The sequence below is a fragment of the Lissotriton helveticus genome, chromosome 12 (assembly GCF_964261635.1).
Source record: "Lissotriton helveticus chromosome 12, aLisHel1.1, whole genome shotgun sequence".
NCBI classification, from domain to species: domain Eukaryota; kingdom Metazoa; phylum Chordata; class Amphibia; order Caudata; family Salamandridae; genus Lissotriton; species Lissotriton helveticus.
In genome coordinates this window covers 103207062-103233817 of record NC_136073.1, presented here as the reverse complement: position 1 = coordinate 103233817, position 26756 = coordinate 103207062, and the positions used below count along the sequence as shown (strand labels likewise).

At 42.7% G+C, this 26756-nt stretch overlaps 1 protein-coding gene across 1 annotated transcript in view; it reads left to right on the top strand.

The window, feature by feature from the left end:
• LOC144797960 (vomeronasal type-2 receptor 1-like) overlaps positions 1–26756 on the top strand; it is a 50492-nt gene that overhangs the window by 5706 nt on the left and 18030 nt on the right. The window contains exons 3-4 of the mRNA XM_078668765.1: positions 12831–13659; positions 23781–24878. Coding sequence (XP_078524891.1) covers positions 12831–13659; positions 23781–24878 — 1927 coding nt within the window. The remainder of the gene's footprint in view (positions 1–12830; positions 13660–23780; positions 24879–26756) is intronic.

Here is a 26756-nt window from a genome sequence, read left to right as displayed (position 1 = left end):
CAGCCTGGGACCAGGGTTCAATTCCCAACTCGGCAGGGTCTTGAGTCCTAAAATGTCCATGGACTCGACAATTCTCGCTCCGGTGCCTACTCGATTCACGGGTTCACACTCTGCGACTCTGGGCAATAGCTTGCTTAATCTCCACAACGGCCCCTTGCAGCGGGATGCCTGGCTTTCACCTTGCGGATACCCTGCCGGGGTTATCTCACAGGGGAATACCAGGACGGGTTCCCTAAGCAAGCGCTTAGAAACCGCTCGGTGATTTGCGCTATATAAATTCCTGTACATTTACAGTGTCCGGGGAGTCCCCAGAGGTATATCAGAGGCTAGTTGTTCTCTTTGTGGTAGTGTGGGCGAACAGTTAGGCTTATCAAGTGGGTGTGTTAAGCATTTATTCTATTCACTCAGTCAAGGACTGATACACACACTCAGAGACAGAATCTAAACCAAGTAGGTAAGTGTACAAAATATATACTTATGTTTTATTTTAGAACAAAGCAGGACTTGGCACAGGTGAGTAAAATATACTTTGAAATGCAAGACTGTTCAAGGAAATGCAGTTGTGCTTACAATTACAATTCTTACAGGTTTGAATCACATTTAAATGCAGTTTGTATCATACAGTAAATACGTTTCGATTACTTTTGAGTTACCTTGGATTACTTTGAGAATTAGGGGTAGTATGCCTAGATACCACACCCAAGGAGTTCTACATACAAGGTATGTATCACTTTTTATGCTTTGCAATTGAATTCACTTTTGGCCATACATTAGCAGTTCCACACTTAGAACAATTTTAGGCTACAAATCTTACAACATGGGTTCCTATGGGAGAGAAATGGTTATCGGTTTAAGAGTTAAGTACTCGACTCACAAGGGTGAGCTTTGGGGAATAGGACCAACGTTCTCTAGGGTCTAGGAAGGCACTCAATTTGCACCACCAGCGGTGTGGGTCGGCTGGGTGCAGAGTGCAGGGGCCCAACTTTAGCGAATGGGGCTAAGAGGGCTTCGATTAGGGTCTGTTGACCACCAGGTCACTCGGCTGTAGGAGCCAAGCTCCTGGACTAAGGTCAGCACTGCAGGGTCCAATGGCCAGCACAGGAGCTGCACCACCAGCGGCACTTGGGCAGCCAGGTGCAGGGTGCAAAACGGATGTTGGGGATCCTGTGATTTCTAATAAAGACCTTCGGTTTTGGAAAGATGCTTCAGGCGTGGGCAGGAAGACTTCCTGAAGGTGACCACTGGCTTGAGAGGAAAGTTGATATCTTGGGGGATGCCTGGACACCATCTTTTGGCCCACCCAAGGCGGTGGGGCATTGGTTGCAGGGGTGTCTTCTGGGATCGTGTTTTTCTTAGCAGCTTTGGTCGCGGACGGGGGGACCCTTAAGGTTGATGTTGCAGGCATCGTCGGGAGTCTTGAGGCAGGTCAGCGATGACCAAATCCCATGTCATGATTGCTGGGGAGACCTCCTTGGTGTTGTGCCAATCAAACTCAGGCCATGGGCATCGGATGCAGAGTGGCAGGGAATTGCAGAGTCGATGGAATCCAGATTCTGGAGGTGAGACTTTGGTTGAGCAAACCTGGTAGTCTGTGGGAACGTAGCAGGGCATGTCCTCTGGACTCTGGGGGTTGCTGGCTCCTGGACTCAAAAGGGGTGATTGCTGTAGGCAGGTGATAGATGGGACAGGCCGAAAGGGCTGGGGCCAAGGGAGTTGGTGTCCTCTTTGTCTTCCTGGGTCAGCACGGCTCTTCAGTCCTTCTCCTTTCTTCCTCAAATCTGAGGAGACAAGGTTTAGGGTCACCCCTAAATACTAGATTTAGGGGTGTTCAAGGGGGGTGCATGTCAGGACCAATAGGTGAGTTCCTTGGGGTAGGTGCACCCCCTAATATGCCACTCTCTAGTGGGAGGGGGCATGAGCCTCTTCCGAATTGGCTGAGTCCCCTCATCTTCAAGATAAAGGGGACTGAGCTATCTGTTTCACTTTACCCCCCCCCCCACCTGAGGCTTGGGGTTGACATAGGTTGGCACACCTCTCTTCCTAGCTTGGATTTTCTGCAGATTTTCCTGCCCAAAGTGGGCAGCCAAAGGCAGAGACAGCGTCCAAAGGTGGCAGGCCTTAGATGCTTCTCCTTTCATGGACCTAGCGGGAGGAGGCATGTCACCTCTGCCCAGGACTGGCTTTCTTTTTGGACCCAGAGAGTGGAGGCTCACTACCCAGGGGAGCAGAAACCTGTCTGGTGGTGGCAAATGGCCGGCAGCCATTCAGGAACCGCACCACAGCTGGGCGATTTCCAGGGGGCATCTCTAAAATGCCCTCTAAGTGCTTTTACATTAAATCCCACATTGGCATCAGTGTGGGTTTAATGTGCTGAGAAGTGTTCTACCAAACTTCCCAGTTTTTGGCTATCTGAAACCAAAGTTGGGGGTATGTGGTGTCACCGAAAGATTTAAGTCAACTTGTTCTGAATAAAATTGTGCATAACAGCATCAATATGTTGTTTAAAAAAGTTTTTCTGAATATTGTTCATAAGTTTTGACTGCAAAGTTCTGGGGCACTCAGTTGTGAATTCTGGGTTTAGCTCATCTGCTGGTGAACTAGCTGGCTGTTACCTACAAGTTTGCCACCCCACATCATCCTCAGACTAATGGTCTGGTGTAAACATTCAATAGGACTGTGAAGGGCATGATCGTGGGTTTTTCTGGCTTACGAGGAGATGGGACCTTTCCTCCCATGCCTACTGTTTGCATACAGGGAAGTGCTACAAACAGTGCCATAAAAGGGGTTGGCTCCAGTCCCTTTGAAGGGGCTATTGTGTCTGGTGAGAGAATCTTTTGAAAAGCCTCTCAAGGAAGCCAAGGACAATATGCTTGATTATGTACTATGCCTAAAATCTTGCGTTGTAGAGTACATGTCCAAAGAAAGTAGAGAACTAGAGGCCGGCCAAGAGCTCATAGTTCTGATGGATGTATGATTTAACAACTACTACTTTAACAACGAATTTCAAAACCACGAATGATAAACCACGACCATTTCCCAACCACTACATTCTTAACAACGAATTCCTAAACAACGAGAATTATTCTATTTGCTCATTTCCTAAAAATACCATTCAGAGTTCATGTAAAAACGAAACCATCTAATTACACCAGATACAACACTTTGAACAGAAGAACGCTGTGCAAAGAATTCACAGCTGTGGTATTTTAAAGTGATTTAAAATCCTCGCTCAAATGCAGCCTTTTGCTCGGAAACAGAAAGGACAGAAAATAAAATGCCCGCACCTACTTGGTTTTTTGTAGCCTATCTCTCCCCGGTGTTGTGTCTTATTTCGCTGACAGCCTTTGACAACCACGAGCCTGATGGGTAGCTCTCTTCAAGGGCGAGTCCAGGAACAGATAAAACAGCCTCTTTGTCGGGTTGTCTGCCGTGGAGATGGCGATACAAGGAGAAACTTTGAACATACCCCATCGTCTTCATAGAAGTGCAAAGCAGAGACTTTCAAAGCCATGTATTTAAATAAAGACACATATGTTGCATATATTTCTTTTTGAGGAGACATGGGCCAGAGATTTTATATTTTCTTTGTAGTGACTCTATATACATATATGTAACTAATGAACACTTGTGAGAGATTACAGGCAGTGCATCAGGGCATACAAATCTAAATTGTTTCTTAAAGGAGATGATTTTACAAAACCCTTGTTTGTTTGCTTTTTCCTTATGTTCCCCAGATTTCTATGTCCAGTGGAGATGGTGCCGAATTTGTACAACGTACTGCTTTTATTTCAATTTCTTTTCCTCTATCAGTGTCAACCCTTGGGAAAAGGCTTTTCCTTAATTTTGCTTTATCTTATGTTAGACTTGACGGAGTGCACCAGGCTCCATCGTTCCTTTTGGGATTCCCATGGTTATGAATAATCATAACAAAAATACACATAACAATAGTGCCATCTATTGGCTTGGCCAGTTAGAAGATCATTTTATTTGTGGTTTCGAAAAGTCGTTGTTCGTGTTATTCGTGGATAATGATGTTGTGGTTCACAGAAAGGTCGGTGTTTTGGATTCGTAGCTCAGGTCAGTCATTGTTAAGGGTTCGTTATTAAGGCTGTTTCCCAGCTCTGGTATGACCAACAGGTTACTATGCTTGAATATACTCCAGGACAATTGGTGTGATGGTTGGAGTTCATAGCTCCCAGGGCACTCCTGGACAAGTGGACTGGGCCCTACACAATCCTAGAGAATAAGTGTGAGGTTGCCTACTTGGTAGACCTTAAAACCCCCAGGAATCCCAAAAGGGTCCTGCATGTCAATAGGTTAAAACTCCACTAAGAAAGGCAGACAGATTCCATGTTCACCAACCTTAAAGTCACAAAGCAGCTCCCTGAAAGAACCCAGCTTTAGTTAAATGGCAGGAAAATTCAAGCGTGCTTACTTAATTACCACGTAGTGCACACTGCTGTGTAATTGACACTCATCATTGACGGCTTCAAGGAGAATGGCGTATTGTTTCACTCTCCCTTGCTCTGGCCGTCTGACTTCAGCAGCAGCGTCCAGTGAATCCAGGATGCCCCTCCACTACTGGTAAGATTGTAACATTCATTAAGCCTCCGAGCACAGGCTTTGTCTGTAGACATGCTCGCAGTGTATATATACCGCAGCTTTTTTCAAAAACGACTCCATGAGTGATATATATATTTTTTTTAAACAGGCATTTATCATCATCGCGGTTTGAATTCACTGTGACTTAAGAAACTGTGCAGTGGTTACTGCCTCAAATTTCCAATAATAAGGGTGATGATCACCGCGGTCATAGCAGGTACTCCATGCTGTCATACGTGGAATATAATCATACTCATAGCTCACAACCACAGCGGTTTTCACCACTGCCCAGTGGTTACTACATCAAGGAATCTGTTTATATATTTCATACTACCTTCCCACATATCAGAAGGGCACACACTGTCCTACATTATGAGGTGCAATGCAGTTACGCTGTGACAAACACCAGAAAATTCTAGCCAACTCCCCAGTGGAGTGTTTGTCTACTAAGTTTCACTATTTCCACCTCTTCCAATAAATGTAGGCCGATAAATGTCCCACTAGTGAATTACCACCATCATACTGCTTTTCTTTATATGGGGGTTTTTACACCACCCCAGACAGTTTCAAGGTGCTCTTCTTTTATACAGATAATCATTGGATGATTCAAGGATCCATATGCCATTCTATCAAGCAGTTGCATTTCCAGTTGCATGGAATAACATCTCCCCAAAGGGTGAGTAATGGTATTTCCTACAATGCATTGACAGCAGCAGCACATTACTTGAGCCTCCACAATAGCCTATAATGACTCTTTTCTTTCCATTTTTAGATGGACTATTGACACATTCATTGTGTATGAACAATTGTATTACACTCCATACCCTTACATGATAGGACTGTCTGTCTACATGTCTCCCTCGCATTGGGGTGAGTGACCACATAGGCTATCATTACAGGTGTATCCATCATTCATCTATATGAAAGTATACTCAATTGTTTCATCTCTTTTCTCCCCTTCACTGACAGTACCTGGCTGGGCCCTTTTGTGAGGAACCCTTGTCTTTCCTAATCTTGTCTTGAGCTACACAATTTTTTGATGTATAAAAGCAACAAGGGTGCCCATACGAGTCAGCATAGGACCTCGGGGAACATATTTTCTAAAATAACAGTGGTCCCATGCATAGGTAATATACGGACAACAATGAATATAGACACAATGGAAACTATATTTAGTTATGACTTGTCCAGCCGGACAGAGGTCCCAGTCTTTTACTTTAAAAGGAATCACACAAAATAACTTCAACAATTCTTCGAAGTAGGGCACAAGCCTGTACCCTAACGCATACAAATTGGCATGGTGAAGAATTAGCAAACAGACAGAACAAGGTTTTTATGCAAAAGCTACGGATTTCTGTGAGTAAAACAGTAACAGAAATTCAATTCACACCATTACGAGCATATCACATGTGGTATACATTCACAGTATATGGTGTTTAGAAAAGTCGACGGCGTTTCGATCCCATTATAAAATCAGAGGGATCATCATCAGGACAAAATAATGCCTAAACAGTAAAAGCCTCAGTAGCCTAAAGGGAAGGAAAAAATGGGGAGAAGGCGTACAAGGAACAAATTAGTTGATCTGACAATAATTGTGAAATAATAAAATACCAGTGATAGTGACATACGAACGAGCGAGGTAATATTGTACCAGTGATGGTGAGGTACAGTTGTTATTGGTGGGATAAGCCAACCAGTTAAAATGTAAGCGACCGTGAGAATTTTCTAATTGTGAGAACGCTGGGAGGTCACGATAAAAATAGCAGCCGCATCCATAAATCGATTACCTCTGAATCGTAGTGAGTAAAAGTGTAGGTGGATCAATAAACAGGATGCCAACCAAGTACCGAAGGTGTATGGGCGAGCAATGAGTGAATAGTGGGTTTAAAGTGACTAAATCGTCTTGTGGGCGAACAATCAACCAATTACCGCAAACGCTTACAAATGAGGCCCGAACAATAAGTATTGGCCAGGCGGAATATAGAGAGAAGGACGAGTGACCGGACAACCTGGGAGTAAGGGACAAGAGATCCCATCGTACATGGGGTACGGTGCGTACACCCATCATTTATGGGGTACGGTGCGTACACCCATCGTACATGGGGTACGGTGTGCACACCCTTCGTACATGGGGTACGATGCGTACACCCAGCGTACATGGGGTACAGTGCGTATACCCAGCGTACATGGGGTATGGTGCGTTCACCCATCGTACATGGGGTACGGTGCGTACACCCAGCGTACATGGGGTACGGTGCGTACACCCCATGATCGCAGGGGTACGCACCGTACCCCTGCAATCATGGGGGTACGCACCGTACCCGGGGGGGCCGTTCTGTACCTGTTTCGGCACAAACTCTGCTTTTACGGCTGTTTTCAGCTCCTGTAGAAAAAGGGTCATACGGTGCGTACCCAACACGAATCGTACTAGCCGGTTTGGAAAAAGCAGCCGCGAACCGTACAGATGTCGCGTACAGCGGGTTCCGAGGGAGAATCGTACGGAGATTAGAGTCGTACGGTCTCTGTACGACTCGTACGGAGTACGGCTCCTGGTACGAATCATACTTCGTCGTACGTATGGGAGACGTTGCAGGGTACGATTCGTACAGGAAAAACGCTCCAAAACGCTATTCGGAGCGTTTTTTCCCGAATCGGAATCGGCCCCAGAGTGTATTTTTATCTTAATTTAGACATCAGAACTAACAGAATAGCATACATATAACTAGAGTTATTGATTTGTTAAACAATATTAAATCAGTGCAAAATAATTCAGTTAAACTTTATCCTCAGGGGACCGCTTCCCCTTTGTGAGTGTTTGCGAACATATTTTTTAAGAGCAGGCAGTAGTCCCATAAGCCACTGCTTCCTCTAAAAAAATTAAAAATTAATCGTTTCATTTTTATTTTTTAAATGTATCTCGTTTTTCTTTGAGGAAAACGAGAATCCATTTTAAGGCACTTGTTCTGGTCTACAGAGCCTACACTCATAAAGGCCCTCTATATCTTAGGAGAAGCTTTGGGCACTACTTCCAGTCCAGAGATCTGTGATTCAACAATCTCAAGCTACTGTATGTTTCACGCATACATAAAGCCAGGTGAGGCGAGCGCTCCTTCACGTATCTGTCCTCCAAATTGTGGAACACAATGCCGCTCAGTCTGCACAGCTGCCCCTTGGAATCTATCTTCAGACTCAATCTTGAAACCTTTTTGTTTGATTCCTCTCTTGTAGGTATTTAAGCATCAGTTCCTTCTTTACTCTCACGAATGTTCCGTTAGCGCCGGGACACCTCTTCGGAGGCAGCTGTGCACTCTATAAATATTATAAATTGGATTGAATTGAATAGACCAGTGATTTTGCCAATGCTTAGGTCAACTACAACTGATAAGCTTGTTAAGAAGTACAAACTTCCAAAGCTTGAGTCCCTTTTTCTAACATGAAAAATGGCCTTCACACACTGTGAGATTTCTCCTGCGTGTTTGAGTCATTCCTGAATTATCCTGTTTGGGACCACCAGGCTTCCATTTATGGTCGCAAACAGGACAAAAGTCCACAAGAATGCGCTAAATGCTGCAGACACTCCGAGGTACTTAGACGGGTGGCCTGATGTCTGAGGGGCAGTCAGTCTAAACATTATCCTTGCAGGGCCAGAAGAGACTACACCGAAGGAAACATGATGGTTTGACCAACTTTAAATAAAAAAAAAAAAACGAAAGTCAAGAAGCAAGGAAAATATTAGTTAATAGCAGGTGGGTAACAGAAATACAGGAAAATAGAAGGGAAGAACAAAAGGTTGGGCAAAACAACAGAACAGGCTACCATCACTGTCTCACTCTTTCCAAGGAGAGAACAAACATGTCTGACTCCTTTGTAAGTAAATCACTAATAAAAACCAAGTGATGACCCAATAAATCACCAGCATTTTGTATTCATGGATTTACTTTGCATACCTATTCCATGTCGATGACTCCACACATATGAGAGGAGGTTACACAGATTACACTTGCATTCAAATGTTGAAAGTGGGGAGTTGGGGATAGTGAAGCATCGCAAAACTCATGATTCTCACATGAGAGACCAGTGGCCTCCGCAACTTTGTTTTCATTGCTTTGGCATCCACCATCACCAGGTACAGGAAAAAATCAATGCACAACTCCACACAGTGGTTGGCCACACCAGTAGGTTGTTCATGTGCTGAATAAGCCACAGTTGTCCTGAAGTTTGGACAGTAGTTATTTGACATGGGGGTGTCCTTTGTCTGGGCAGGTCCAGGTAAGAATATCCCACATTCATTATCTTGCAGCAACCAACTGTAATGTGTGTTTTCTCTATAGTGCAGCAATGCGCCCTCTATGTTAGTTTGGTAACAACCAATAAAAATCAGAGGATGATTGAAACACAGCAATGCAAAACCCCTTGTTTTTAAATAAGTAAGTAAATCTTTATTGCATGCTTCATAAAAACATATGCAATACAATGCATGTAAAAACACCTGTGCAAAGCAATATGCAGTCCGCTTCTTAACAGTATGGTGAAAAAAAACAATTTTAAAAGAATTATTTATGTTGCTTTAGCAGTAAAATATAAGATCTATACCTAAACGGGCATTAAATGGGCCATAAAAATGATCAAATGTGCGTTATAGGGTCATTAAATACATTTGTGGAACATTTGTAGGACCAATGTTAAAATCAGGTGTGATCGGTCCCTCTTTCGAGGTTTGGGATTTTGAGTTGAACATTACAGTGGGTGATTACGAGTTTGAGGGTGTTAAGTGCACATATAATGACTTTTCAATAGATCCTGCTCCTCTGCGGTTGCTGGCTCCTTACTCGCAGTTCTCTTTTAAAACCTTTGTAGGAATTAGATCGTGGGACAGTTCACGCTGATGTCTATGGGGTCAAAGCAAATGAGCACAGCTCCCAGCAGGACCTTATGACCCAGTTTCTCCACTTCCTGCACAAAAGCTCACATCGGTCCCCCAAACTGGCGTGGCACAGGCCTCAGACATTGTATGCATTACCAGCATAAGTCTTTCCCTGGTCTTGAGGGGAGGTGCTTTATTTATGGTAGTGAGTCCATCCTGTACTTTAAAATTATGACTTTTATCCTGTTTGCCTTAGGTTTCCCCTAGGTAGCCCTGTGAATTTAGCCTTGTGTAATTTTTAAGTGTCCTCCACCCATGGCTGCGTGTAGACCGTTTTTCTTTGTTCTCAAGCATAGGTAACAGCTGTACAATAGATTTGGTCAGTTTCATGAGTTCCCGGTGGCCAAGATTTAAATCCCAAGCATCTGTTACCCCAAAGTCATGGCCTGGTTTAGATAGACTTGGGTGGGGTATGCCCAGACGTGGGTCCCGTGCTCCCCATGCCACTGGATTCAAGCTCTACTGGCTGATGAGGGGTGAAACCCCAAAACCGGTCCTAGGATGCTTATTTCCAGTCCAGGGAGGACCTGGCATGGCAGTTTGGATTGGACTGTTCCCATTGGGCGCAGGTGTCAAGACTGATTTGCATATGGCTGGGTTCAAATTGGAAAGGCATGTTGAGCAAAAAAACAATGGACTTAGGCCCAGGTCTCTGTACTGGGGTGAATGTATGACATTGTTCTGCATTCTGTCCATCAACTGTTCCTTTTGCATTATTTCACAACTAGGCACGGGTTTCATGTAACAAAAGCTGCAGCCCGACCTTAGTTCTACTTGCGAGGACTAAATCATTCCCCTAAAGTTGGTTTGACAGCAGGAAAACCCCCAATTTTGGCGGGTAAAATTTCACCTTTTTTAGTGAGGGTGTGAGGTCAGCCATGTACAGATTAAACAAGTTTGGGGCTAAGACACAACTCTGTTTCAAGTCTTGCGTATTTTTGATTTTCCTCGATTCGTGGGAGTCATCCCTACCTTGATCCTAAACCCATGTGTCTGTATGTACTGTTTCCAGGGCTCTTGACAGACCATTTGGAATGTGTACATTTGATAGTTTTCCTCCAGAGCCTCCCCCAATCCACAGTGTCAAAGGCAGCTTTAAAATGAATAAAACCCAGATGCATGAGGCATTCAGTTGTTTTAGCAACATCAGTCAGCATCGAAAGCACCATTGTTGGCTGTTGTCTGTGTTTGTTTAGTAAAACCAGTTTGATTCACAGGAATAATGGAACGTGCCACAGCCCAATGTTGTACTTTCTCAAATAGAACTCACACAAAGTATATTGCTTCATTATCGATTAACATTATTGGGAGTAGTTTCCAGGGTCGCTCTTGTCCTACCCCTTGTATATTGGTGTGAGGATTAACAATGAATCTCTTGAAATCACATGATGTCACTCCGTTATGATCATTATAGAACAGAGAGCATTGCTTAAATTATTTATGCGTCTTCATGAGATATACCTGGATTTCATGGCACCTTCATCAAGAAAACCTCAAGTAGGACTGTAGGATATCCAACATACGACTGGAAAAACTCTGGGGTACTAAAAACTCAGGAATGTCCGTGGGGGAATGAATGGGGCTGGGCACTTTATTCTATAGCTGGAGATGAACAGAATATCAGGAGATTAGTTTTAGCCCAGAATTGATTTGCCAAGGTTTAAATAGATGCATATAATGAATAGAGGTCCCTTTGGTATTTCAAATATCACAGAGCAAAGATGAATCACTCCATTGCAAAGGAGGAGGCTTCTGCTACTGAATACATACGTGGTGACATATGGAGCAGAAGTTGGATGAAAAGCTGATTTAAGGATCCAATGTCATGTCTTTCACCAAATTGAATGGCAGCCATTATTAATCATGATATTAAACGGAGCCTAAATAAATTTAGGACAATTACAATCATTGCAATTTGATGATGTGTTATTGTATGATTGTGTGACTGGGTGGATAACTGTTTGTTGTATTTATATTCTATTGTTTTTTGTGATTTATTCATTCATTATATTCCGCATGTCAGAATTTGTAAAAAGATAATGATTAAGTCATAAAAAAAGATTTTATTCATAAGTCTCAGTCTGTTGGCCAATGTATAGAGTAATCATGTATTGTGTGTGTATTCTCAGTTGCTCAGGGTTGCTCCTACTTTGACAAGAAAAGCAAGGCCATACTCCCATTGGGTACCTGATGACATAACAGGAAATAAAATAAGACATCCTTTGTTCCAGTTTATTTCAAAGTTGAGGACATCACACAACATTTAACTCTTATACAGTGATAGGTAGGGGATGTGAATGGGTAAATTACTGATAACACAGTTCATGGGCGAGAATTACTGGTGCTAAAAGCAACTACTCTTGCCAATAATTTTTCCCCTGCACTATGCTAGTCCATGTTTCTCGGCCCAGAGTATGGGTTAAATGCACAGACCAGATTTACCGGCGAGTTTCTTGCCTGTGGAGAGGTGATTCTAGACCGATTTCCACCATTTCTCATCCGGAGAAATGTCTGTGTAGAAACAGAGGCGACACCAGGTGAGTGTCCATAACCACTTGCACCCAGGTGGCAATTTCCCTGAAGAAATGCCTACTGAGACAGTAAAATGGCAGCCATACACTTAAAAGGGGGAGCCTTGGGTTTACATTAGCCAATGCTGGAGTCTCCTACCTGATTTCACCAAAGGGCATTGCATTAATATGCAATCAATGTCTAGTTGGCTTCTGTGTTAGCAGAAGCTGTACATATTCAACCACATGACCATGTCTGTGTAGTCTAGAGATGCAGGGAATGGCTAATAAAGAAGAGAAACATCTCATGGGGCTGATAGACAGACATAGAAGTTATTTGAAGTACGATAAGAAGCACAACCAAGGCTGTAGATTCGATAGTATCTTCAGATTTCAGTCTTCCTCAGTATGAAGTAACTTACCTTTAGCCAGACATTTGGCATCTGTATTTATGGAGCTATAGTTTTCGTGTTTTTACTGCGTTTGGGAGAAAATGAATTCAACTTACTAAAGCTTGTAAACTTCTTAAGTGTTTTGCACGTTTTTTGAAAATGTGGCAAAAGAAAATGTTTCTATAAAAAATTTGAGGAAGTCACCATTGCACCTTAGTGACGTGAGGCAAGTTCAGAGACTCTACAAACTCATGAATGTAAATGATGTGATCTTTGCCCAATATTGTGAAAGTACACTTTTACTCGCCTCCAGTTTTACTCCAACTCAGATTGAAATGTCTTCTCTTCTCCTCATGCTCCAAGCAACGCTCTTAACAACATTTGTTGTCTATTTTAGATAAGCTACTTTGCAACTAGCCCCCTGCTCAGTGACAAGGTCCAGTTTCCTTCCTTCCTCCGAACCATCCCTAGTGACATCCACCTGATCCTTGGTCTTGCAGAACTTGTGGTGCACTTTGGCTGGACTTGGGTGGGGCTCCTCACCAATGATAATGACTATGGAGAATTTGGTGGCAATGTATTGAAAGAAGAACTTCTGATTGCAGGAGTTTGCATTGCCTTTCATGAGATCATCCCTGTTGTCATCACAGCTTCAAAGACTAAAAGCATCATTGAGGTGCTGAAGAAGTCCTCAGCCAGAGTTGTCATTGCTTATACTACCGCAACGTATATGATCCCAGTGATGGATGAGCTTTCTAGAGAAAATGTATCTGGAATAGTGTGGATTGCAACAGAGAGTTGGGCAGCCTCGCCCACCATTGCCAACAAGGGCTATGGAGCAGTGATGAATGGCACCATAGGACTTGCCATACATGAGGAGGAGATGCCAGGCTTTAAAGACTTCCTCCATCACCTACATCCTTCTACCTCTCCCAATGACATCCTCTTGAAACCATTTTGGGAGGCAGCATTTGGATGCCAGTGGCCACGTTTGGAGAACACCATCACACCTCAAAGTCAGGAAATGAAAAGACTCTGTTCAGGCATGGAGAAACTAGAGACCAATGAAAATCCAGATATTGCTCATCCAGATTTTAGACTGACCTATAACATTTACAATGCAGTTTACATAGTGGCGAAAGCTCTCCAAGACATGCATGCATGCATTCCAGGAAAAGGTCCCCTTTACAACAACACTTGTGCCAGTCTGTGGAATTTTAGCCCATGGCAGGTAAGAAATGTTGTCTTGGGTGAAGTGGGTAAGGTCAAATGAGAAAAGAAAACTTACAGCTACCATTGGAGTAGAAGAGGAATTGAAAGCAAATCCGTTTGTTTATGAAATATCTGTTCTACGAAGCAGCTATTTGGACTTCTTCCAATAACTTTACCATCACCAAATTTATTTGAGGTTGTCAAACACATTTATTGCCAAGCAGGGACAGTGAATTTGGCCCCAAATTCAGTCTCCTTCTCATTGCGAGTTATCCAACATATTTGCCTCTAATTCGAGTTGAGTTAATTCAATTCACTCAAAAGTAAAATGAGTTATTTGTGTCCCAAAATATATTCTGCGTAAAATTGTGATTAATCCCATATTCACCCTAAGAGTCACCCTTAGAAAGTGGCAAATACAATTCACTTCTCAAAACAAAATTGATACTTAGAAAGTAAATGATTACACCTATTATCAATCTGCCACAAAAGCTAATCTGCTATAAAAAAATCTGACTGTATTGGATGTTACCCACAAATTTCAATAGCAATACATCATATTCTCATTTTACTAGCCTTGTTAGCAATTCAGTGAATGATGGCAAAAATAAAACATGTGCCTAGCCTTAGTACTTACAAGAGGAACATCAAGCCTTTTACAGGAAGTGGTATCAAACAATCCAAGAAAAAGCTAGATGCTAACGATCGTTATTATACAGGCAAACTAAGGTGACAGCCATTTGAAAGGTAAGAGCACCAAAAGGTTGTAGGTGAAATCATTGTCTGTGAAAGTCTGTCCATTTTGGGATTATGGATATTATGCAGCTAGACTGAAGTTTTTCAGGGAAAACAAATACTCTGGTCTGGCCATCTCCAAAGTTCTCAATGTCATCAATACTATCTTTTGTGAAATTTGAAAACTGACTTGTTGACACCAAAGCTCACATTGGATGTGTATTCACTGGATGATATTAATTAAGAAGCTCAGTTAGAGTTTTAAATAGAGGATGTTCTCAAAATCAAACCTCAGACAAAAAGACATACATTAAGGATTTTAGATCAACCTTAACATAGGTATGAAAATGATTACAAAATATTATGAATGTATACATGTTCATATTTATGCCGACTACGCTCCCATAAACGATCCTAAAATTGGTTTAGCATATAATATGCAAGCTCAAAGCATTTGAGTGCTCTGACAAATGCAGAGAGATATCACACTCAAATCACTATTTTTGTAAATTATCATACAAATGTTCGAAACAAATGAATAATGCCAAAGAGATAAAGTTAAAAAAATACAATTAATTAAACCCACATACAGATGAACAAGTGGATACGAAAGCAATGGAAGAGAGAGAGGGCACAACAGACTTATTGTTGGCTGGAAGCAAAATAGATCACTTTATATTGAAGCATAAAGCAACACAGGTCAGGCAAAGAGAATCAGTGCTGATGAATAGGTTAGTATAGGAGAAAGCAGGTATGGGAAGCTCTATTGCTGTGAATTGAGTTAAAAGTGAGACAATTATGAAGAATTCAGACTAAAACAAAAGCAATACACTGATAAGTGGAATAGATGCAGAGATGAGTGACACAGTGGATGTATGAATGAACAATATGGATTGCTGAGTGAAGGGAGGAGCCACTGGACGAACAGAATAATGACTGAGGTGAGAAGATAGTGGATTTACTGCATGAAAATCAAACTGTTGGGCCTACAGCTACATGATTTCTTTGAATAAGAACAGTAAAGGGAATCAACTAGGAATAATCCTCACAATGGAAGTTTCTCAGCAACTGTGTGAAGGCTTTACAAACTGTTCAAAAAACAATAAACATAATATAACAACTCTTTGCCTTTGTTACTCTGGTGGCGGAGTTCTCTGTTTTCGGAGGCCCCTCTTTCTCATAATTCTTGGTTCCTCTCATTCCTTCCAGAAGAACATATAAGTTTACAACATCTGCCCGGTGTAACATTATTTATAATTCGCGTTTGGCCCTAAAAGATTTATAGAAAGTACATACTCAGAAAATGGAAATTTGCTCTGCAAGAAGGCTGATTTGCTATTTTGTACCCTTGGCTGCTTCCCATAAATGCCACAAATAGCAATATTACGGGTATCTTGTAAAATTGATACTACATGCATCTTCTAATGTAACATATGTACACACGGAGTTCACGGAGACAGCGAGTGGAACGACCGAGGAGAATGCGGCGATCCTGATGGAAACAGATTGATTTTCAATTAATGCTTTGAGACGCCATATAATAGAATTACATTCTTTTCATGGACAATACAACATGCGGTATATAGTGAGGTGATATAAGAGGACCCCGGCTCACAGCATTGTGATTGACCAGGGTACATTCCTATATACGGTCCAAACTGTGAGGTGGAATTGAGAAATTATGCACTCGGCGGCCCTAGTCCTGATGAGGTCTATAATCAAAATGGCTGAAACGCGTCAACAGATATATTAAGACACCATATACAATTAAAATAAAATATATTGAACAAGTATAGATCGCCTATAGTAGAAAAAGGGTTGGAATTTATTTTACCTAGAGGCGACCTGAGAAATGGTGATCGAATATAGGAAAATGCACTGTGGTAATGATTTGTGAGGTGCACCTGGTTAGAAAAAAGATAGGGCAAAGAGAGCAGAAAAGTTCCTGTTGTTCATTTACATGTTTATATGTGTTATATGTATACATGTAAATAAGTGTCTACATACATGTCAAATCAATGTATCTATGTATGAAAATTGTGTTTTGAAAAGATAGTTTGTTGGAAAGTATATACAGATAAAAGATTAATTTAATTTGAACAGAGGGGTGTACTTGTTTTTTCTTTTTTTTGTCCTTGGCTACAGAGAGTGAAAACTAAGGAGATTTATTGCAGAGATTTATATGGATAGGAAGAGTTGAAATTAATTTTCTCTTCATCTTACTGTTTAGCCTCTGTATCGATCCCGTGGCATTATTTGTTTTTTTGATTGTAACATATGTACTAAGCATGAGGGAATGAGATTACTACTGAGTTTGTCTCAGTGTGCATGAGAACAATGTAGGATCTTCTCAAGAAGAAACACACCTTTATGTGCAATACATTAAAATCCTCAGACATTGATACATAGAAACAATAGCCAGTATGAAATTCAGATATTAAAGATTATCATGTATAATAATAACTAAAGGGAACCCCTATATTCTCAGTTCAGTAATCATGAGCCTTTATCATCTCAACCCCTGTTGAGGGCCTGCTTGTATACCCCTTTAACCATTAGTTATGTGGCAAGCTCCTCCAGAATCCATCAGTGGGTATCCCTATGTCCAAAGTACCATGACTAGATATTTTTTACAAGGAGTCAACAGAATGGATTTTCTGCAGAGGTTCACAGCCTGTGGTGGATGGTTAAGAGCTGTATGCTCCCCTCTTATCACTAACCAATCCCAATAAGCTCATGTTTTCCTCTAGGCTGTAACAAACAATACCTGGGTTTATTATAATTACTGGCTCTTGGCACAAATAGCTTTTCCAATCCTCCTCTTGATGGATCCAACTGACAGAGTTAAAGTTGATTACTGATGAGATCAAATTGTGATTTTAAGTACTTTGATATAGTCATTAATGTTCTCTCAAAAACGGACGTCATCATTTCTTCCTCACTGCTAGACCTGGCATCCCCCTAACCTTTTTTCTTTCAGACCTCTTGTTTTGCTGACATCGTTTTTGGTGTCCTTAGGACTCTGCACACTTTATCTCTGCTAACCAGTGCTGAAGTGTTTGTGTTCTCCCCTCAAAACATAGTAGAAATGGCTTATAAACAATTGGCATATTTAGTTTACTTGTAAGTCCCTAGAAAGGTAGTACTGCATGTACCAAGGGCCTTAAATGAAATGCTACTAGTGGGCCTACAGCATTGGTTGTGCCACCCACTTTAGCCTGGTAAACATGTCTCTGACCTGCCATTGCAGAGGCTGCGTTGGCAGTTTTACACTGCCATTTTCACTTGGAAAAATAAACTGTTTGCCAGGCCCAAACCTTCCTTTGTAATACATATAAGTCACATCTAGGGTAGGCGCTGGACAGCCCAGAGGGTGCAGTGTATTAAAAAAAGGTGGACATGTAGATTTAAGTTTTACATGTTTGTTCTGATAGTGAAAAACGATTTCACTACTATTTCACTACTGCAAGGCCAACCTCTCACATAGACTAATGGAGTTACCTTATTACATTTTATAATCTGTAACTTCCAAATGGCAGTTCATTTTTGGTGTCTTTGCAATTTTATTGAAAAATCCTAACTTGTGGTGAAGTCGGATTTTTAATTACAATTTTTAAAATGCCAGTTTTAGAAAGAGGGCATTTTTCAGCCTTACCTGTTTGGTGCCTGCAGCCTGTCTCTGTGTCACACCACTGGGTGTAGCTGACAGTTGGGCTTTGTGTAATCCTCCTAGACAGCCACAAACAAGGAGGAGCTTAGTTGTGGCTGGATGGGCCATCACTGGCAGGATAGGAGGGAGTTGCTGGGCCCAACCTCACTTACACTTGAATAGGCTGTGTCCTACCTCCACACAAAGGGCTGCATAACCCCTGTAGTTAGTCTGAAGTAAGGGCTAAGAAGGAAGGTAGCCTGCACAATTTAAAACCTGCCTCTAGAAGCTTCTCCACACTTCAAGGGCACACCTGGGTATAAATACTGGACCTCTGACAGCAACTCTTCAGCACACTTATGGACCTGTGGATACTCTACCACGAAAAAAGACTACTGTGCTGCTGAAAGGACTGCCGCTCTGCTGGAATGCTGCTCTGAAGAAATTGCTGCCCTGATGAGCTGAACTGCTGCCTTCTGCCCTCTTGCCTTTGTGAGAAGAACTGAACTTGCATCTCTTGAACCCAGAAATCAGAGTGATGCCAATGGCTAAATGGCTAGCCTCCTGATCTGAAGCCTCAGGGACATAACAGATTTCCAACAACCCTGTACCTGCACCTGGACTCTGCCATTTGTGAATCTACCCTGCCAAGTAGTGCACCCCAGTTCTGGACCCTTGCAAGTGGGCTTAAGGTGCTTGCCAGCCTCTGTGGATCCAATGGAACCAAAGCATCTACTCTGCTGTACGGCACACTCCTGAGCAGAACCACTGCACCACCACTGCTGCATGAAATGGACCCATCACAAAGACTGCGTCACCCTCGCAGTCCCCAACCACTTCAGACCTACCGATGCACAATACACCCTTGGTGCAGGCACTCATATCCCTCGTCGACAGCAGCCGTGATGACAGATTCCACATCACAGTCTTGCAGCTCCTCAGAACCAACGCATTGCCCCAACTGTACATTGCATTCTTGATGCCAGACTTTGCATCGGAAGCCCATGTCAATGAGTTCTTCAATGACTATGCAGGACCACACATCGCAACCTCACTGCATATCTGAACTGATTTTTTGCTTCTGCTGCGTGACTCATCTTGGACGTGAATCCTTGCAATGCTCTGCATACCAGGATTTAAGGTACTCTGTTCAACGAGTCTAACTGGGTCACTGTAGCCGGCCCACACTCCATAAACCTGTGATATTTGTTGCGGTCCTGCAAGCCCAGATAAGCACACTTGACACATTGTGCAGTTTGGCACTATTTTCACTCAACTCTTTAAAATTGCATATCTCCAATTCTTCTAATTGGATCTTTGTGGTTTTGGTCTTATTTTATTTATTAGAAATAATTATTTATTCTAACTTGCGTGGGATCCTCTTTCTTCTGGTGTTTTCACTTCATTACTATTTGAAGTGTTGCACAAAAACTTTACATATTGTCTCTAACTTAGGTCTGACTGCTCTGTGCCAAGCTTCCAAAGGGATGAGCACAGGTCAATTTAGGTTGGCTTGTGCCTCACCCTCACAAGAATTGTAGTTGCTGTTTTTCCAAGGCTCTCATCCCAGCTAACCAACAACTCAATTTCTCACAATCAATTTGTACTAAAAATAATTCGATTAGGAAGGGTCACGTTTCCTAAAAGTGAGTGTCATTCTCTTACATAACGACCGCTGCTACTTAACATTTCAAGCTCATACTCACCACTCCTGTCATTGCCTTTATCCTTACTGCTGCCTTTCTTCTGACAAGGATCATGCCCTACTACTGATAATTTGCAGTTACTTGTTCTTCCACATATGCTCTTCATTCTTGTATAATGCCTAGCTGATGTGAGCTAAATGGTGCTTAGGGTAAGAGGTGGTCTAACAGAGTCAGTCTAACAGAGTCAGTCTTGTTCTCCAGTGCTACAGGCCTTTCAGCGCTCGTCATCTTACCAGCCTCTCTACTCGGTTTCCTTTTCATGCTGTTTATTCTAATCTGAACTGAACACAGATAATGGACCTATGGTGCTCACCCTCTAGATACACCACTCTGAGCAAGCAACTTCTTTAAATAGAACAAGCACAAGAAGGCATAGAAAAAACAGAACCCACCCAAATATGTTGATCAACAATCAACAACAAATTCCAAATGCAAATGTATTGTTTATTATTTGAATATTTAAAACAATGTTACTGGTACGAAAACATGCTAAAAGCCAATAGGACAATTTAAGACAATGATACTATAATAATGCAGACTCAGGTGGACCAAGACATTGATTGTTTAAAAGCAAGGCGTGGCACATTATCAAAGGTAAAATCCACAACTTAAGTAAATCATCACAAACCAATAAAATGCATGTGATGTTGCAAATTGACATAAACAAAAAGAATCCACTCCTTGGGTGTATCCTCCAAAAGTGGGGAACACCCTTGTTGTTTTTGGTCCCCTCACACACCAACAGGCCCCTTAGTGTCATGCTTCATGATCGGGGTCATCTTACCCCTCTGCGGGGTACGGCGTGCTGCGACCTACGAATACGCGGGAGCACTTAAGATGACTATGTGTGGTGTGGATGGGGTATTCAAATGTGAGTGTAAAGTGGGGTTTAGATCTAAGTGAGTGAAGTTTAAAAAAGAACCTGGCCTGCGGGGTAACAAAAAACTTTTAATGGGCCCCCAGGCTGGTACTAATAAAATAGAGTGTGGGTGGTTGATAATGCAAACAATGTGCACTACCTCCTCTCTGTGTGCGTCGACATGTTTAGGTAAAAACACCTTCTTCAGGACGGGGTACACAAATCCCCACCTTACTCACGTTTCTCTATCTTATATCAGGATTTCTAATAAAAGTGATATTATAAAGTGCAGATAATAATGTACCTAACAAAAACGTCGCTTATTGGTCGACCTGTTGGGAGAAAATAGACAAAATTATTTTTGTGGTGGTCTACTTTTCACAACCATAGGTAAAGTGACCGGTGGTTACAGGTGACTTGATAGCGGTAAAAGTATCAGACTATAGGTGTCCATTGTGCCTATAGTGGAAAAAAGGACAAACTAGACTCACTAACATATAACATTAAAACACAAACTTTTTCTTAGTGAATATGGCATTATAGCGACATTCTGAACATTGTATCCTAGGTGGTTAAGGGTTGTCAAATCTAATGTTGAGTGCTCCTGTGAATAAAAAGGGGAGACACTGCATGGCCATATACACTGGTAACATACTGTTTTCTTAGTGAATATGACATTATAGCTATATTCCGAACATTGCACCCGTGGTGGTTGGGGGTTGTCAAATATAGTGCTGGGTGCTCCAGTGAATAAAAAAGAGAGACTATGCAAGCCCATATACACTTGTAACATACTGTTTTGTAGGGGTAGAAGTGCCTCATGAGCGCATCGTCAGGGTCTTTTTATGCTAGTTAGCACCTGTCAAAAGAATGGAGTATCAGATTGCCATTTTTACTTACATTGGCGTCATGGAGATAACCTTGCTATCTACCCATATTACTCACGATTTCAGCGAGGAAATTCCTCCCGACCGGCCCCTCCGTAGCTCCGGTGATTCTGTCAAGGGAGGTGCCGAGTACCGGTATTTGTACTTTTTCTCAGGCTCCGATCATTGTAAGATTGGATAATTGGCGTTTCCTGCCTGCCCTTGTAAGGGCTTGGTGCCGGTTCTGCTCGCGTCCCCAGGCATTAGTGTTGCGTTACCGCCCATGCGTGCTGCCATCCTGCACAGATGTAAATGTCTGTGGAGCCGCGCATGCGTTCTGCTCACCCTCACGTGTCTTGCGCACGTTGGATTGAAGTGGGCAGCCCAGGCGTGTATGTCTGTGGAGCCGCGCATGCGTGGTGCTCATTCTCATGAGTGTTTCGCTAGGTTTGCTGCGGGCGAGCGCATGTGAGTACTATTCTTATCGCCCTACTTCTTTCATGCAAACATTTTTCTGGCTAATTATTAAAAAAAGGAGAGGCGGGGGGAAGGATTAAACGCTAATGTGCCTAGATATGTTACCTGACCATTAGTGGGAGTTGATAAAACCCACTTGGTATTACCGATAAAACATATGCAATCCAGGGAGGACTCTATTGCTTTATGAAAAGGTGTGATCCACCGGGGAGATCGAATACATCTAGACTGTGTTCAATGTCGATGCAATACCTCAGTCTATTCGCTCATTGTTCTATAGTACATTGGAACCGGTCGGATGGGGTCCTTTCTAGGCTAAGTGAGTATTACAGTGTCATCCCTTAGGGTATAGGTGGGGACGCTCAGGTAGACCAACCCTAGGTCAATTGTCCCCACGGGATGTCATCGTTCAGGCCTTGGGTACTGGTCCCCTGGCGAAAAACCCACCTTTGCTCTTTTTCAAAGAGTCCTTGTTCTGATTGTAGTTGTTCCACCACTGTCCACATTATGTCGTTGACACAATGTTTGTTCTCCAAGAAATGGGTTGCCATTTATGTCGTGATTTTTCTGCAACATATGTTGCTCTTGTGCTCACCTATTCGTACCTTCACAGGTCTCGTTGTCATGCCAATGTACTCTAAATTACACGGGCAGGTGATCATGTAAATAACATTTCTGCTATTATAGTTAGTCAGTTTATGTTGTTCCCACTTGGTACCATTGCTGAAGGTCAAATGTTTACTTTTCTTTGTGAGATGGCAGCTTGCGCAGTTTCCACAAGGGTAGTGGCCACCCAGACCATGTTGTGAGAGGTGGACTTGCTTTTGTGGTTTTGGGCGCGTGTGTACCAACATGTCTTTGAGGTTTTTACCTCTTCTATGAGCAAACATTGGCTTCTCAATTTTCAGGGTCCCACTATTCAAAATGCGCCAGTGTTTGTTCATTAAGTTGGACACTTCGTTGGTGCTGGAACTGTAAGTGGTAACGCATATAGGTCTAGTGGATGCCTCATCTGGTGGGATTTTGTTCTCCAGCAGAGCTTCCCTGTTATTGTTTCTAGCCCTTTTCATTGCTACATCAATGATCTTCTCTGGATACCTTCTTTGTTGCAATTTCTTTTTCAGGTCTTGTGCTTGTGTTTTGTAATCCTTGATTTGGGTACAGTTACGCCTTAGTCGTAGAAATTGTCCGTACGGTAGATTGGTCCGTAAATTACGCGGATGGAAGCTGTCATACCTGAGGAGGCAGTTCCTAGAAGTTGGTTTGAAATGAGTGGTAGTGTGCAATTTGCCATCCTTAGAGAAATGTATTTTCAGGTTACATACTGAAGTACAGGAGTTCATTCGAAAGATCAAACTGCAAGTCTTTTTCAAAGGGAGAGAGAAGAGCCCCGAAACCGACACGGGTTTAAGACCTAAGTCCACCTTCACAATACCGGACAACGCTCTTCCAGTCGAGGTTCTGGCTTTTGAAAACGCAATAATGGCTGAACTAAAAAACATGACCAGAGTACACCAATAAGTGTTCCACAACACCAGCCGCCGAGAACAGGACGCTATTCGCGAACTGTCCAGCAATCAAGACATAACCATTAAACCCGCTGACAAAGGGGGAGCGATAGTGGTGCAGACAACAGAAGCTTACAAAAGAGAGTGTATGAGGTTGTTATCAGATCAACGAAATTACACTATCCTTCCCACAGACCCGACAGAATCCATCAGGATCACCATCGGAGGCATGGTGGAGGAAGCCCTAGCACACTACTGGCTTTCCAAAAAGGAAGCGGAATTCCAAGTGCAAAAAACTCCGAGAATACCGTACTTTTATTGTATTCCAAAAATACATTAGAGTCTTGAAAGTCCACCTGGTAGACCTATTGTCTCAGGAATTGGCTCCATTTTGGAACCACTCTCGAAATTCTCTGATGCATTCCTGCGCCCTTTGGTACAAGGGACAAATACCTACCTCAAGGACACAAAATCTGTACTGCAACTATTACAGAACCTCGATTTTGACCCCAACAGCCAACTACTCCTAAGTCTTGATGTGGAAAGCCTGTACATGAGCCTCCCTCATGATGAAACCATTAACATAATTGAGGAGGTGTTGTACAGTGCCAACTGGAAGTACCAGACACCACGTGGTGTGGTCATGGAGTGCATCACCATGGCACTAACAAAAAACTTTTTTGAGTTTGAGGGAACCCTCTACCTCCGGAGCCATGGCACCAGTATGGGCAGTACATTCGCGCCGAACCTGGCCGGACTGTACGTCCATCATTTAGAAAGCACAAAAATTCTACACACTAACAACCCATACAAACAACATATCGTCATCTGGAGGAGATACAGCGACGATGTGTTTGTAATCTGGCAGGGTGACCACCAAACAGTGAGCGAGTTCATGCAATGGCTGAACCAGCAGAACCGTTTCTTGAAATTCACCCACACAGTCTCTAACAAAGAGCTGGTGTTCCTTGATCTTAACATTTTCTCTAAGGATGGCAAATTGCACACTACCACTCATTTCAAACCAACTTCTAGGACCTGCCTCCTCAGGTATGACAGCTTCCATCCGCGTAATTTACGGACCAATCTACCGTACGGACAATTTCTACGACTAAGGCGTAACTGTACCCAAATCAAGGATTACAAAACACAAGCACAAGACCTGAAAAAGAAATTGCAACAAAGAAGGTATCCAGAGAAGATCATTGATGTAGCAATGAAAAGGGCTAGAAACAATAACAGGGAAGCTCTGCTGGAGAACAAAATCCCACCAGATGAGGCATCCACTAGACCTATATGCGTTACCACTTACAGTTCCAGCACCAACGAAGTGTCTAAATTAATGAACAAACACTGGCGCATTTTGAATAGTGGGACCCTGAATATTGAGAAGCCAATGTTTGCTCATAGAAGAGGTAAAAAGCTCAAAGACATGTTGGTACACACGCGCCCAAAACCACAAAAGCAAGTCCACCTCTCACAACATGGTCTGGGTGGCCACTACCCTTGTGGAAACTGCGCAAGCTGGCATCTCACAAAGAAAAGTAAACATTTGACCTTCAGCAATGGTACCAAATGGGAACAACGTAAACTGACTAACTGTAATAGCAGAAATGTTATTTACATGATCACCTGCCCGTGTAATTTAGAGTACATTGGCATGACAACGAGACCTGTGAAGGTACGAATAGGTGAGCACAAGAGCAACATACGTTGCAGAAAAATCACGACAAAAATGGCAACCCATTTCTTGGAGAACGAACATTGTGTCAACGACATAAGGTGGACAGTGGTGGAACAACTACAATCAGAACAAGGACTCTTTGAAAAAGAGCAAAGCTGGGTTTTTCGCCTGGGGACCAGTACGCAAGGCCTGAACGATGACATCCCGTGGGACAATTGACCTAGGGTTGGTCTACCTGAGCGTCCCCACCTATACCCTAAGGGATGACACTGTAATACTCACTTAGCCTAGAAAGGACCCCATCCGACCGGTTCCAATGTACTATAGAACAATGAGCGAATAGACTGAGTTATTGCATCAACATTGAACACAGTCTAGATGTATTCGATCTCCCCGGTGGATCACACCTTTTCATAAAGCAATAGGGACCCCCCTGGATTGCATATGTTTTATCGGTAATACCAAGTGGGTTTTATCAACTCCCACTAATGGTCAGGTAACATATCTAGACACATTAGCATTTAATTCTTCCCCCCGCCTCTCCTTTTTTTAATAATTAGCCAGAATAATGTTTGCATGAAAGAAGTAGGGCAATAAGAATAGTACTCGCTTGCGCTCGCCTGCAGACATACACGCCTGGGCTGCCCACTTCAATCCAACGTGCGCAAGACACGTGAGGGTGAGCAGAACGCATGCGCGGCTCCACAGACATTTACATCTGTGCAGGATGGCAGCACGCATGGGCGGTAACGCAACATTAATGCATGGGGACGCGAGCAGAACCGGCCCCGAGCCCTTACAAGGGGAGGCAGGAAAAGCCAGTTATCCAATCTTACAATGATCGGAGCCTGAGAAAAAGTGCAAATACCCGAACTCGGCACCTCCCTTGACACAATCTCCGGAGCCACGACGGGGTCGGTCGGGAGGAATTTCCTCGCTGAAATCGTGAGTAATATGGGTAGAGAGCAAGGTTATCTCCACGACGCCAATGTAAGTAAAAATGGCAATCTGATACTCCATTCTTTTGACAGGTGCTAACTAGCATAAAAAGACCCTGACGATGCGCTCATGAGTCACTTCTACCCCTACAAAACAGTATGTTACAAGTGTATATGGGCTTGCATAGTCTCTCTTTTTATTCACAGGAGCACCACAGCACTATATTTGACAACCCCCAACCACCAAGGGTGCAATGTTCACAATATCGCTATAATGTCGTATTCACTAAGAAAACAGTATTTTACCAGTGTATATGGGCATGTAGTGTCTCCCCTTTTTATTCACAGGAGCACTCAACATTAGATTTGACAACCCTTAACCACCTAGGATACAATGTTCAGAATGTCGCTATATTGCCATATTCACTAAGAAAAAGTGTGTGTTTTATGTTATATGTTAGTGAGTCTAGTTTGTACTTTTTTCCACTATAGGCACAATGGACACCTATAGTCTGATACTTTTACCGCTATCAAGTCACCTGTAACCACCGGTCACTTTACCTATGGTTGTGAAAAGTAGACCACCACAAAAATGTTTTTGTCTATTTTCTCCCAACAGGTCGACCAATAAGCGATGTTTTTGTTAGGTACATTATTACCTGCACTTTATAATCTCACTTTTATTAGAAATCCT